Source organism: Kalmanozyma brasiliensis, assembly GCF_000497045.1.
Source record: "Kalmanozyma brasiliensis GHG001 unplaced genomic scaffold PSEUBRA_SCAF3, whole genome shotgun sequence".
Lineage (NCBI taxonomy): Eukaryota > Fungi > Basidiomycota > Ustilaginomycetes > Ustilaginales > Kalmanozyma > Kalmanozyma brasiliensis.
In genome coordinates this window covers 2,003,355-2,017,472 of record NW_015961970.1, presented here as the reverse complement: position 1 = coordinate 2,017,472, position 14,118 = coordinate 2,003,355, and the positions used below count along the sequence as shown (strand labels likewise).

The window sequence follows — 14,118 nt, the reverse complement described above, 5'->3', positions numbered from 1 at the left end:
AGCTTTTTTTGTGACAAGGTGTATGTTGCGATCTCACACTCCATCCAAAAGGCTTTGTGAGCGGTTGTGCGCTGAGTCGATGCGTGCTGTCGAGATCTGAGCGTTGAGAGCGGTGTTGGATGTGGAGCACAAACCAACACAAAATCCCACACTCAGCCAGACACACGCAGCACAGCGCTGCTTGAACTTGTGCATGTCCACAAGAGGCTCCTCATCGACGCTATCACTTGCTTCCCACCCTCCATCCTTATCCTCGACATCCCTCTCACACCGCAACAACAAGATGGATGAGAAATACGGTAAGCATTTTGCCCTTGTCTCATTACTGTGAGCCCACAGCACGCTGACATAGGTCTTCACTCGCACGCAACAGACGCCGTCATTCTCGGCACCGGTGTGACCGAATGCGTGCTTTCCGCACTCTTGTCCGTCGAGGGCAAGAAGGTGCTGCACATCGACAGAGGTCAGGTCTACGGTGGTGAGATGGCCTCGCTCAACCTCACGCAGCTCTATGAAAAGTTCCGCCCTGGAGAGGAGCCGCCCAAGGACTGGGGTCGTGACCGTGATTGGGCCGTCGATCTCATTCCCAAGCTCATCATGGCCAACGGTGAGCTCACTCAGATGCTCGTCCACACCGACGTCACCCGCTACCTCGAGTTCAAGCAGATCGCCGCCTCTTACGTCTACCGCGACGGCAGAATCGCCAAGGTCCCTGCCACAGAGATGGAAGCCGTTCGATCTTCCCTCATGGGCCTCTTCGAGAAGCGCAGGGCCAAGAAGTTCTTCGAGTTCATCCAGAACTGGAAGGATTCGGATCCCGCCACTCACCAGGGCCAGGATCTCGACTCGGACAGCATGCTCAAGATCTTCAACTACTTCGGTCTCGAGCCCGGAACCAAGGACTTTATCGGCCACTCGATGGCCCTCCACCTCGACGACTCATACCTGCAGCGCCCTGCTCGTGAGACATACGAACGCATCATCCTCTACACCTCTTCCATGGCTCGCTACGGCAAGTCACCCTACATCTACCCGCTCTACGGTCTTGGCGAGCTTCCTCAGGCCTTTGCTCGTCTCTCGGCCATTTACGGTGGTACCTACATGCTCGACAAGCCCGTCGACGAAATCGTCGTCGACTCGGAGACTGGCAAGTTCGTTGGCGTCCGCAGCGGTGAAGAGACCGTCAAGGCCGACATGCTCATTGGCGACCCCAGCTACTTCCGCTCCGAGGTCAATGGCAAGAAGAAGGTGCGCGAGACAGGCAAGGTGGTGCGTGCCATCTGCATCCTCAAGCACCCCATCCCCAACACGGACAACTCGGACTCGGTTCAGCTCATCATCCCGCAGAACCAAGTGGGACGAAAGCACGACATCTACATTTCCGAAGTTTCGAGTGCACAGAACATTGCCGCGCGTGACTTCTACGTCGCCCAGGTCTCGACGATTGTGGAGACCGACAAACCCGAACTCGAGCTGCGACCCGGTCTCGACCTGCTCGGCCCCATCTTGGACAAGTTTGTCTCGATCAGCCCGATCGAGGAGCCCACCGAGAGCGGCAAGGACGACAACATCTTCATCACACGCTCGTACGACGCCACTTCGCACTTCGAGACCGTCGTCGAGGATGTGCACGAGGTGTGGAGGCGCATCACCAACGGCGAGAAGCTCGTGCTCAAGAAGCGCGACGACGGTGAAGGCGCACAGGTTCAGGCTTAAGACTCGTTTCACGTTCGGATACCGTTTATTCAGTACAGTCTGTTGTGCTTGCTCGTCCTGGCTTCGAAGACATCGTGGACAGAATTGGCTTTGCAATCTATATTTCGATACATCCTAACGAGCCTCTGGCGCTTTTGTCTGTCTGTCTTTGTGTTTGAGAAGCACGGGCATTGCCTGACTGTCGGCGGTGAAGGGTCAAGGCCGAATGAGTGAGAGGGGGGGAGTGTCGCTTTTTCTCGCGCGAGAATTTACCGCTTAGACGGCTCAGCCGGCTCACCGGTCTTTCAACCGCTTGCGCTGCGTTACCCGAAAGCGAGCAAGGATGCGGGGTCGACCCTTTCTCACTCCACTCTCACAAACACCGACCATCACAGCCTTCACGCTCTTGCCTCGGCTTTCGCGACTTGTCGTAGATTGATTGAGACGGACAGCGTCGGCTCAGGTAGCACTCGAATCTCATTTGCGCCTCGGCACCAACGCTATTCATCATGGCGGACGACAAGAGCAACGGTGCCGAAGCATCCTCGTCCACCACCCCAGCCGCATCCTCATCCTCAACCACGCAACAAATCGACGACAGGTCGAACATCCTCGCGCAAGCCACCCGCTTCCTCACCTCGGCCAACATCTCGGAATCCGCCTCCGAGGACGACAAGCGCGAGTTCCTGCGATCCAAAGGTCTGACCGAGGACGAGATCACACGAGCGTTCCAAGATGCCAAGTCTCCGGTGGAAGGTCTTCATGCTCGCTCTTCATCCTCCTCCGGCGACATGGACGCGTTCGAGATCGCCGCACGTCAGTTCGACGATCCCATCAACGCGGACGCCTTAGTGCCACCACCGAAGTCGTACCCCAACTCGCCGCTCGCGTTGTACTACGACCCGCCTTCCTCGCATCCCGCACAATCACCCCTCGGCCAGCAGTCCGCATCAGGTCAAACAGCCTCTCCACTGACACGTTATCAGGTGCTGCTGCAGTTCTTCCGAACACTCAGCTTCATGATGATGCTCGGTGGCGGGCTCACCGCTCTGCTCGTATCCGCATATCGATCCTACATCCTGCCCAAGATCACCGCCATGTTCGATGCACGCAGCATCGTGCTCAAGCACCACATTGTGCTGTTCGACAAGCTGAGGAGCAACGTTGCCAGCCTCGCAACGTATGTCCCCGTCCAGCACGCACGGATTGGCGGCGCGGAAGAGGGTGCGGCAGGAGCAGCAGCGACGACGGGACCGCTCAAAGGCGTGCTCAAGAAGGTGCATTTCCACGACGAGGTGGGCGAAAAGGAAGGGGTCAAGTCGACACAGCATGGGAACGATAAGAGCGAAAAGGTGGTCATGCCAGGCACGGACGTGGTGGTGGATGCAAAGACGCCGTTGCTCTCCGAGACCCACGAGGGTTCTGATGCGGGAAGCACCGAGGAGGTCGAACCGAGCCTGCCGAAGATGGAGCCAATCCACCTCATGACTCCGATCCGCGACAGCCTGAATCGTCTTGCCGAACTTCTCAAAACCGATCTCTCCGGTCGACCCAGCACGACAGCCTCCTCAACCACATCCACTCCTCGCGCCTCCCGAGCGACCACCGTGGCTGACGCCGGTTCGGGCTCCGACGAGTGGGAGGACGACCCATCCGACGCTGGTACCGCCTCCGACGACGATGGTCTCGAATTCGACCCCTACGGCGCTTATCAGAAGAAGCACAAGCACACCCAATCCACTCCTCCCTCCTCGACCAAGTCCCAGAGCCTCAGCGAGCTCAAAAAGACACTTGTCAGTCTCAACGCCGATATTTCGACGCACGCCTTTGCGGCTACTTCCAGCTCATATGCAGGCACGGGAGGGTTGAAGTTCGGAGCAGGAGCAGCGGGTGCGGAGAGCCCGAAATCGGGGGATCTGGGTCAGGTCAAGGCAGAGATCCGGAGTTTGAAGGGTCTGTTGTTGAGTAGGAGGAACTTCCCTTCGTATGGGGCGAGACCGCCACCCCTGCCTGCCAGCGCGAGCGTCGATGCGCGCGTCGGGTCGGCTATTGTTTAGGACGGCACAGAATGAAGAAGATATCTTTGCAACAAGATCTGGTTCGAGTTGCGACTGTGGAAGCGCGCGAGAGGATGATTGCGTTGAGATTGACTGAGTATGCGAATGCGATATGAGCCTGCGAACGTGACGATGCGAATGCTAGGAAGGATGCAAGAGAGGAAGCGAGATCGAGGTGTGAATGTGGGACAGCCGCAGTGGGAGGGCGGCGAGCATGCTTGTGGTTCTCGTTGGGCAAATCAGGCCGCCTCACCCCCTTCGCCGACGCCGTACCTCGAATGTATATCCTTCGCAGGAAGCTGTTCGATGTCCGCAATCTGTTCGCGCCCATCATCCACTCACACGTCAGTATAAGCTCCGATTCTTCGTTCCATGAGGCTGGGACTCACCTTGTCGAACACGACCTGGGCAGCGTCCTTGACGCGGTTGTACTGGGTCAGCAGCGCAATGTACTCGTCGACGACCTGTTGCGGTGTCTGTTCCCTCAATCCTGCCTTCTTCCTTGCTGCGTTGTGCGTGTTGAGTCTCTCGCTGCACGAATCGAAGTGTCAGTAGTGCTGATCGATGACCCGGAGGATGAAAGAAGGGTGCTTACTCAAGAACGAGTTGCATCTCGGCCACGTCCTGTTGGAGCTCGTCAATGGAGCGCGTGCGCACGTCGCGAGGCAGTACCGCCGTGGACGGTCCCGCTGGCGTAGGCTGGCGCAGCGACGGTGGGCGGGAAGGGAGCCCGCTCAGCGGCTTGAAGGGCGTCTTGAGGATCGATGTGTCGGACGGAGCTGCGCGAGCGGGAGGAGCGGACCGGTTGGTCTTGGAGGGCGATGCTGACCGACGCATCTTGTTTCTGCACGAGAGGGTGGTGGTGGGAGGAAGAGATGATGCAAACGGGAGATTGGTGGGTTGAGGAAGAGGAGATGCGGAATATCCGGGGAGCTGTCAAGTAGCCTGAGACATTTCACTCATCTCGAGACCATCATCAACGGCACATCCGATATCCCATTCGGACTGACTCATATACGCTCACACGCTTCGGCACGAGGCCGACACATACAAGTGCTACTTCGATGAGAATCCATTGAGTTTCAGATCACGACACGGAGCCAATAGGTAATAGAACGGGCGAAACGAAGCTAGCACATCTAGTAGTCGTCACTGGTGTTGTTGTTGCCGTAACCGCCGCTGTTACCGCCCGAGCCACCGTAGGAGTCCGAGTTGTCGTTTCCGTAGCCGCCAGACTGACCGCCTCGGCCACCGGAGTTGCCGAAGCTCGAGTCGTCGTTGTCGTTGTTGCCGCCGTAGCCGCCGCTCTGGCCCTGGCGACCCGAGGAGCCGTACGAGCCAGAGTCGTTGTCATCGTTGCCGTAGCCGCCGCTGTTGCCGCCGCGACCACCGCTGGAGCCGAACGACGACGAGTTGTTGTTTCCGCCGCCGTACGAGTTGTCGTCATCGTTGTTGTTGCGGCCGGACGAACCGTAGCCGCCGCTGCCAGAGTTGCCGTACGACGAGTCGTCGTTGGACGAGCCGAAACCGCCGCCAGAGGACGAGTTGTTTCCGCCACCGTAGCCGCCGGACGACGAGTTGTTGCCGTAGCTGCTGTCGTCGTTGTTGGACGATCCAAAGCCAGAGGACTGGTTATTGGAGCTACCGTAACTGTCGTTATCGTTCGAGTTGCCGTAGCCACCCGAAGACTGGTTGTTGCTGCCGTAGCTGTCGTTGTTGTTGTTGCCGTAGCTGTTGTCGTTGTCGTTGCCGTAGCCAGACGAGTTGTTGTTCTGGTTCTTGTTTCCACCAGTAAACTGGTTGATCATGTCCTTGCCCTGCTGCGAGCCGGCGAACTCCTTGGCCTTGTTAATGAATCCCTCCATTGTGAATGAGCTGTGACTGTGTGAGTGTGGTGTTGTGGTGCTGTAGTGAGGTGTGATCTTGCGGGTAGGGAAAAGGAGCACGGATAGCTCACCTATATACCTTCGAGCACCTCGTGCCGAGGCCCCCTACGTTAGTCGGAACGTGCGCAAAGTGGTGGCTTTAGTCCTCGCAGCCCCCTTGCGCTGCCAATCGAAAGGTGGGCACTCGGCCAGAGGCTAAGGCATGGTCCGAGTGGGCAAAAGGCCTCGAAGAACGGCGAAGGTCAGGGATGCTGCTCCGTGCGCGGTTGCCTCAATCTCATCCTCACTCATGAACACGGTGACGTTCGAGGCGCTCGAGCTTGCGTGGCCGAACACAAGCGAGGACCGACTTTGTCACACACCTCCTTTGAGGCAGATGTCGGCATCTCCGCCTTTTCAATCCACCTCAACTGGCATGGAAGGCGCAGCGGGCAAGGTGGCCAGGCCCGTGCGAAGTGCAATGACAGCACAGCCTGATGACAACTTGCGTGCTCCGACACTTTGACGTGCATCAGTCCAGACCTTTCACCTTCCGGAGTCCAACACAGAGACACCGCGAGCCGAATGCACAAGGGCGACCGCAGAACGTTCTTCTGGCAACTCGGGTCTGTGAGGGCGCAAGGAGGCAGGGCAAGCAGCAACCTCCGAACCGCAGGGAACAGGTTGAAAGGGGCTGATTCTGAACCGTGCGTTCCGTGAGTGTTGTTTCGCCCCTTTTTTCTCCACCTCGAAAGTGACACATGACGTTCCCGTGTAGAGAGAGTCTAATGTTCGGCCTCGGCTGTCAAAAGGCGTTGCTTGATTTAGCGAAGGTGTTGCTCTCTTTCTCGCTCAGCTAGTCATTCACGCACAGCCCTTGAGCGGATTCTCAGGCACCCCCTCTCGACATGAAGTCAATCCCTTGCATGCTATGACGAGATCGTCGGCATGGTTGAGCATCACAAATGACCATGGTCTGGACCGAATGCACCTCGCATGGTTGGCCGCTCAGCTGCAGCAAGGCAATCTCACTCCCGCTTCAGCGTCTGAGATTCGTCTTCGAGGCGCTCCTTTCTGTCGCCTCGACAGCACGCCGAGGTCGTCGTCACTAGTTTGGTCTGTCGTTGATTGGCGCTCCACGTTGCTGCCGTGAAAGGCCCAGCCGACCCTGGAGCGATGTGAAGCAGGACGACGGCTGGCAATATTGGGATGGATCGCCGCCCCCTTGCATGTCGATGGCCGGTGGCGTGCATCTATCGGAAGGTCGCCGTCCCGACACGCCTTCGAGTTCTGTGATGCGAACATGCTGTGCACCTCGCCGGTGTGCGAGAGGATAGGTGACGGTGAAAGCGGTGATCATAGAGCCGGGCGAAAGAAAATCTAAGACGGGTGTGCGCTGCAAATAGGCCTAACATCTTGATTTGAAGTCGATCGGCTTTCTCTGACTTCGTAACGGACCGATTCGATCCGGTCATTTTTGAGCCCCTTTTTTCAGACCGGCTTTTTGGAGCAGCATTTCTTCAGTCATGGAAAAGCTTGCCCGTCAGACTGTGTCGATCAACCCCGGCGTCTAGATTGCGCCGACCCGAGATGTGACAGGCTGTCAAGACAAGCGTCCGCTACGATCAAAGTGTCGTTCTCTCGGTTTGATGCTGTCGAGCCAAGGACGCACCTCACTAGTGGGGTTTGGCGTGAGATAGCGGCGATGACTGGGTTCCGGCTGGAGGCGTGCAGCCTTTCAGTCAGTCGCTCATTTCGACTCCTGATCACGGACCCTGCCGCTGCCGTTCGACTCGAACGAGGCAGCCGTCGCGCGAAGAAATTGTCCAAATCCACGTAACCGGCCAACAGGGTCTTGAGCCGAGATGGTGCTGCGGAGATGGTCGCGCATTCACCAGCCAGTCACAGCCAAGCCAGGCCAAGCGAAACAATTTAGCTCCTTCTCGGACGCAGACGTCAGCAAAGAACGCGAGGACAAGTCTCGATACAGCAGAAGGCAGTCGGAGCAAGTACACAGTGGTGCTGAGAAATGGCGAGAAACGCCGCCCTTGCTATCGCTTTGGCGCCCGAGCTGGAATTGGACCGCGCGTTTTTATTTTCAGGTTCGCCATCCGAAGGTCAAGGTGTGAGAGAGGAGAGATGGCCCAAATCTCGGATAGTCAGCAGCAACGAGACTTGAAGCAGATATCGGAAGTGGCTGGCTGGTCAGCTGCGACGCTGGTAATTTAGAAGCACGAACCAAGCTCAGTCAGTTCAACTTTGCTCGCAGCACCAACAGCAACCAATTCGGGCGCTCGATGCGCATCCAAAAGAACGCTCTCGCTCCTCCAGCTCGTCACACAATTATTCCGCACCGCAGCTGATTGGGAGGCAGCATCGCGCTCACTCATCTCGCTGCGCGCTGCGCTGCGCTTCAACTTTTGCAACCACCATCACCACCATCGACCGTACACCCCATCCCACGGTCCTCAAAACCATTGCCGGTGACTCGCCTTTCACCACTCGTCACAGGCCCACGGTGACGATTTGGGTCGTTCGACACTCCGCCTCAGCGTCAAGCAGCAAGCGATCTGTCAACCCTTCTCTGAGACCGTTCTCAGAGCTCTGACGGCGCGGAAGCCTGCTCGTCCACGCAAGCAGCACTCGCGGGTCGACCAGCTCCCTCACTCGGAAGACGGGCAGCCACCAGCAGCCGGACCTATCACTTCCGCAGGTTCGGCCAAGGATCGCATTCTTCTTTCTTCCCACACTCTAGCATTTCGTTCAGATCCGCCGACAAGACCGCCAGCACCTACGCCATGAGCGGCGAAGATCGAGGTTCCGCCTACCGGTACGCCGGCGGCCGACCCTCGGCACATCCATCGGATCCCTACGCCCGCTACGAGACGGGAATCAAGAGCTCGGTCCCTGCTCGTCCATACGAGGCTGCCTACCCGAACGAAGCATACGATCATCGCATGCCTGAACGTGTTCATCCCGCCTATGCCACGGGGCCCTCTTACGGCGCACCTGCTGCGCCTCTACCACCACCGGACTACCGTCGTGCACCTCAGCCTGCATACCGATACGAAGACGAGTATGAGCATCGTCGACCGCCCGCTGCGCAAGCACCTGTCGAATATGCCCCAGAATACCGCCATCAGCCTGTGCACAGGGACGCCTATAGAGAGTTGGATGACCGCGCTGCCTATGAGGAGGCCAGGTCCGCGCAATACGCATCCCAATCGCGCCAAGCATATCAGGACTCTCACCGCCCCGCGCCTCACCACGATCTCGACAGCCGCCGTCCTGCACCTGTCGCAGCATACGACCGATACGGTGCCCGAATGGAGCACCGGCCCATGCCAGACGCCCGTCACGTTCAGGAGCCAGTCTACAGACGTGACGAGTACGAGCAGTACTCTCGTGAGATCCAGCCCTCGTACCGTCGAGGCGCTCCAAGGTCTCCGGCACTGTCGCCTCAACCGGTCGTAAATGCATACGAGCGCAGGGGAGACCATCCCGCACGCGACTATCAGAGCGGACCCACCAGGTATGCGGAGCCAATGCACGAGCCCGAGAGCCCACCGAGACCTTCTATGTCGATCTTCAACATGCTCAACGATAGGACCGCCAACGGCGGCGCGATTTCAGTTCATTCCAGCCCAGCCAAGTCTGTCGCGACCGCAGAGCACGAGAGGCATTCTTCGGCAGCAGGAGGAACAAGTCACGCTTCTCCTCGCGCCGCATTCGACTCCGCCAGAAAGCAAGCTTACAATGCCGCACGCGCCGGTCAAGTCGGTGCACGCAGCCGCGAGGACCCAGCTCGGAGGATCGATTTCTCGCCGGATGCTGATGAGGAAGAAGCGCGCCTGCTCTCGCAGCGCAGGATCGACGCAGGTCATCACAAGCCCCACGAGGGCACTACTGAAAGCAACAATCACACTGCCGCTCCTGCGTCATCGATTCGTGTCAAGCGCGAGGAGATTGCATCCGCTCCACTGCACATGGCTGCGTCTGCATCGGCGTCGAAGGGCGACTTCACGGACGACGTTGAACAGGCCCAGGCGCAAGCGGCGGGTGTTGCAGGTCAGGACGATCCAGCTGCCCGCAACGGCAAGGTAGACCTCGGCTCCTCCACAGCCAAACCAGCTCCCGCCAAGACGCAGCTCAAACTCCGCAACAATCCGCTGCCAGCATCCAAGAGCAACGCCAGCTTCGTCGCGCCTCCTCCGCCGGCAAAGAAGAATCGCGATCCGGATGGCTGGGAGAGTGATCTCTCCAACGAGGAAAACCGCCCGGTATGGCAGACGGAGCTGGACGACTACATGTTCGACATGAGCGAGCGTCAGCGCCTCATCGAGGACGCCTTTGCTGCCACGCTGCATGAGAAGCACGTCGAGGTTGAACGACGTCTCGCACTTGCCTATGAGGGCCGTCACTTTGCTGTGATCCGACAGGTTCGCCTTCGAGAGCAGCAGGAAGCCTCGCAGAGAGACATGGAGCGTCGACAAGACCACGTTCGTCTGCAGCGTGATCACGAGATCGATCTCGAGCTGCTCGGCACGCTGAGCGACGACGAAGACGACGACAGTGACGACGTTGCGCTAGCGGACATGGCTGCCCGTGCCAACGGCTCCAAGTCCATCATCAAGCTCAAGCGCAGCAAGGGCAGGTTTGGAGACCCTCGCAGCAAGAAGCGCCGTCTCGATGGGGCTGCTTCTTCGCCCGCACCAGGCTCAGAGATGGACGAATTTGGCGGACACTTTGACGGCGACGACTCCGCATTCGCATCTCGTCAAGCTTCACCGACGCCAGACGACGCCAGCTTCGCTCTCGACTTGGACGCTGCTGGCAAAGTGCCCATCGATGCTCGCCGTGCTCAGCAGCTCGAGGATGCCCATCGACGCATCTGGACCACCATTGCCAAGCGCGACGTGCCCAAGGTGTACCGCACTGTGCTTCAGAGCGCTTCCAGCAAGACCATGTACTGGCGCAGGCTCTCCAGCGTCGTTCAACGAGAGGCCAAGCGAGGTGCCGCGCGAAACAACAAGACCGTCAAAGACGTCCAGCTGCGCGCGCGCAAGGTGATGCGCGAAGTGCTCGTCTTCTGGAAGAGGAACGAGAAGGAAGAGCGCGAGCTGCGCAAGAAGGCGGAGAGGGAGGCCCTCGAGAAGGCCAAGAAGGAGGAGGAGATGCGCGAGGCCAAGCGCCAGGCACGCAAGCTCAATTTCCTCATCTCGCAGACCGAGCTCTACAGTCATTTCATCGGCAGCAAGCTCAAGACGGCCGAAGCCGAAGAGTCCGAAGAGACAGCTGGCAGCAGCAAGATCATCGATCCCAACGCACAGCCGTCCGACGCCACGGTTCCTCCCATCAACCCACACAGCGAGGTCGCCGATGCCGAAGCCCGGCTTGCCGAACTCGACGACATCGATTTTGACGACGAAGACGAGAGCAACCTTCGTGCCCACGCCGCTCGCAACGCGCAGGAGGCGGTGCGACTCGCCAAAGAGAAGGCACAAGCTTTCGACGTCGCTGCTGCCGAGGAGCGCAAGCGCAACGAAGCTGCTGCGCGAATGCGCGACGGTCTGGACGCAGGTCCGGGCAAGCAGATCGAAGAGAAGGATCTGGGCAAGGCGTTCGACTCGGATGACATGAACTTCAACAATCCGACTTCGATGGGTCAGACGGATGTCAAGCAGCCCAAGATGCTCACCTGCCAGCTCAAAGAGTACCAGCTCAAAGGTCTCAACTGGCTCGCCAACCTGTACGAGCAAGGCATCAACGGTATCCTCGCCGACGAAATGGGTCTCGGCAAGACGGTGCAGTCCATCTCGCTCATGGCCTACCTGGCTGAAGTACACGACATCTGGGGTCCCTTCCTCGTCATTGCGCCTGCTTCGACGCTGCACAACTGGCAGCAAGAGATCAGCAAGTTTGTGCCCACGCTCAAGGCGCTTCCGTACTGGGGCAACGTCAAGGATCGTGCCGTACTGCGAAAGTTCTGGAACCGCAAGCAGATCTCGTACAACCGCGATGCGCCCTTCCACGTCCTCGTCACCAGCTATCAGCTCGTCGTGTCGGACGAAAAGTACTTCCAGCGCGTCAAGTGGCAGTACATGATTCTCGACGAGGCTCAGGCCATCAAGTCGTCGAGCAGTATCCGCTGGAAGACGCTCTTGGGCTTCAACTGCCGGAACCGCCTGCTTCTGACCGGTACGCCCGTGCAAAACTCGATGCAGGAGCTGTGGGCGCTGCTCCACTTTATCATGCCTTCGCTTTTCGATTCGCACGACGAGTTCAGCGAATGGTTCTCCAAGGACATCGAGAGTGCCACCGAGCAGAAAGGAACGCTCAACGAGCACCAGCTCCGACGCCTCCACATGATTCTCAAGCCGTTCATGCTTCGCCGCATCAAGAAGAACGTGCAGAACGAGCTGGGCGACAAGATTGAGATTGACGTCTTCTGCGATCTCAGTGCTCGCCAAAAGATGCTGTACCGCGGTCTTCGCGCCAACATCTCGGTCGCCGAGCTCATGGACAGGGCGACGTCGAACGACGAAGCTGGTCTCAAGAGTCTCATGAACCTCGTCATGCAATTCCGCAAGGTCTGTAATCACCCGGAACTGTTCGAGCGAGCCGATGTCCGAGCGCCGTTCGCTCTGGCCGACTTTGCTCGATCGGGCTCACTGGCGCGCGAGGGCGACTTCCTCAACCTCCCCGACTCGACCACATCGCTTATTGAGTTGCAGGTGCCCAAGCTGCTGGTGAGAGAGGGCGGCATCTTTGACATTCCCGGTCACGGCAGCCGCAAAGGATTCGACACGGGCTACCTGCAGCACTTGTTCAACATCTGGCGCGCGCCTCACATCCACGAATCGCTGCAGCACAAGCAGTCGCCCTTCGCGTCCTTGCCCTTGATCGGCGTCACCGCGTCGGATGCCGAGAAGACTTTCCACAGCACGGGCATCAAGCGCATCCTGGCGGCTGCGGCTGAAGAGCGTCGCTGGCGCTCGATCGAGAACTTTGCCAGCGATGACAGTTTCGCTGCCGCGTCGATCCGTCCTATCGCCAAGATGCTTCGACCGACACCCAGCACTTCGGGACGTGCACCTTCGCTTCTGATGCCGTTGGAGGAAGTGGCAGCCGACTACCGCCGCCACTCGTACCTGGCCAAGGACTCAGCGAGGGCAGTCGTCGCACCCGCCGTCGCGCCTCCTATCAAGCTGTACAGCAACGACGGGCCCTTCATGCAAGCACAGGAACGCTTCACTCGTGACCCGCAGATCTCGGCGACCCTCTTCGGTCTTTCGCCGGAAGGTCGCGAATCGGTCCAGCGCGTCGAAGAGATGCAGCGCGAGTTGCCAGACGTGCCGCCACAGGGTGTCGTGCGCGAGTCGTCGATCGATCAACTGCCGTACAACGGCATGCAGGTGCCGCAGATGAACAAGCTCATTGTCGATTCGAGCAAGATGGCCAAGCTAGACTCGCTGCTGAGGCAGCTCAAGGCGGAGGGACATCGTGTTCTGATCTACTTCCAGATGACGAGGATGATCGATCTGATGGAGGAATACTTGATCTACCGACAGTACAAGTACCTGCGCCTGGACGGTGCGTCCAAGATTTCGGATCGACGAGACATGGTGACCGACTGGCAGACCAAGCCGGAGCTGTTCATCTTCTTGCTCTCCACGAGGGCGGGTGGTCTGGGTATCAACCTGACGGCCGCCGACACGGTCATCTTCTACGACCACGATTGGAACCCTTCGAACGACTCGCAGGCCATGGACCGAGCGCATCGTCTAGGTCAGACCAAGCAGGTGACGGTCTATCGACTGATCACCAAGGGCACGATCGACGAGCGCATTGTGCGACTTGCGCGAAACAAGAAGGAGGTGCAAGACATTGTGGTGGGCACCAAGGCGTACAGCGAGACAGGCATGGCCAAGCCGCAAGAGATTGTCTCGCTGCTGCTGGACGACGACGAGCTAGCCGAGTCGATGCTGCGAAAGAAGCAGGCCGAGGAGGCTCAGACGGCTCAGGACAAAGCGGATCTGGCTCGCGCTTCGCACGCCAAGCGTCGACTGAACAAGGATCGTGCTGCGGCTGCTGCGCAATCGCCAGCCCCCGCAGGATCGGCTTGGGCGTTGGAGGACGACGAGGACGACTTTTTCGGCGCGCGTCCGCCCAGCAAGGGCGATACCGACACGGCAGAAACGACGCCGCAGCCTCAGGCCAAGAGACGCAGCGGCCCGTCGAAACGTGCCCGGGTCAGCGAGGCAGCTTCGGACCGATTCACGCCGCTCGACTTGGACGGCGATGCGTCGATGGGAGGTGTGGAGGCTTCCCCCTCGCCATCGAAAGCAGGAGGGTCCAAGAGGAAGTCCAAGAGTCACCGCAAGAAGACGGTCGACGAGCTTGCCGGTGTGGATTTCAACTGATGGCCAGCATTATCATGTGTACTCTATTGTCATCGATTGACATGACCACAGCCCCCATTCATCATCAGACTCGATGAG

General features: G+C 58.8%; 5 protein-coding genes across 5 annotated transcripts; 3 read left to right on the top strand and 2 right to left on the bottom strand.

The window, feature by feature from the left end:
• Window positions 1-283: 283 nt before the first annotated feature.
• Window positions 284-1,716, top strand: PSEUBRA_004603 (GDP dissociation inhibitor; the record flags this gene model as incomplete). The annotated part of the gene is made up of 2 exons (XM_016438149.1): window positions 284-299; window positions 374-1,716. The coding sequence occupies 2 exons, from the start codon at window positions 284-286 to the stop codon at window positions 1,714-1,716; spliced, it is 1,359 nt and encodes a 452-aa protein (XP_016291676.1).
• Window positions 1,717-2,204: 488 nt separating this feature from the next.
• Window positions 2,205-3,752, top strand: PSEUBRA_004602 (Peroxisome membrane anchor protein Pex14p, N-terminal; the record flags this gene model as incomplete). Its single annotated transcript, XM_016438143.1, has 1 exon — window positions 2,205-3,752. One exon carries the CDS (start codon window positions 2,205-2,207, stop codon window positions 3,750-3,752), a length of 1,548 nt encoding a protein of 515 aa, XP_016291675.1.
• A 239-nt stretch (window positions 3,753-3,991) lies between these two features.
• Window positions 3,992-4,589, bottom strand: PSEUBRA_004601 (DNA repair protein, Swi5; the record flags this gene model as incomplete). Its single annotated transcript, XM_016438130.1, has 3 exons — window positions 3,992-4,069; window positions 4,142-4,283; window positions 4,348-4,589. The coding sequence occupies 3 exons, from the start codon at window positions 4,587-4,589 to the stop codon at window positions 3,992-3,994; spliced, it is 462 nt and encodes a 153-aa protein (XP_016291674.1).
• Window positions 4,590-4,891: 302 nt separating this feature from the next.
• Window positions 4,892-5,617, bottom strand: PSEUBRA_004600 (uncharacterized protein; the record flags this gene model as incomplete). Its single annotated transcript, XM_059465335.1, has 1 exon — window positions 4,892-5,617. The coding sequence occupies one exon, from the start codon at window positions 5,615-5,617 to the stop codon at window positions 4,892-4,894; it is 726 nt and encodes a 241-aa protein (XP_059321531.1).
• Window positions 5,618-8,415: 2,798 nt separating this feature from the next.
• On the top strand, window positions 8,416-14,040 carry PSEUBRA_004599 (Helicase, C-terminal; the record flags this gene model as incomplete). Its single annotated transcript, XM_016438151.1, has 1 exon — window positions 8,416-14,040. The coding sequence occupies one exon, from the start codon at window positions 8,416-8,418 to the stop codon at window positions 14,038-14,040; it is 5,625 nt and encodes a 1,874-aa protein (XP_016291673.1).
• Window positions 14,041-14,118: the final 78 nt, after the last annotated feature.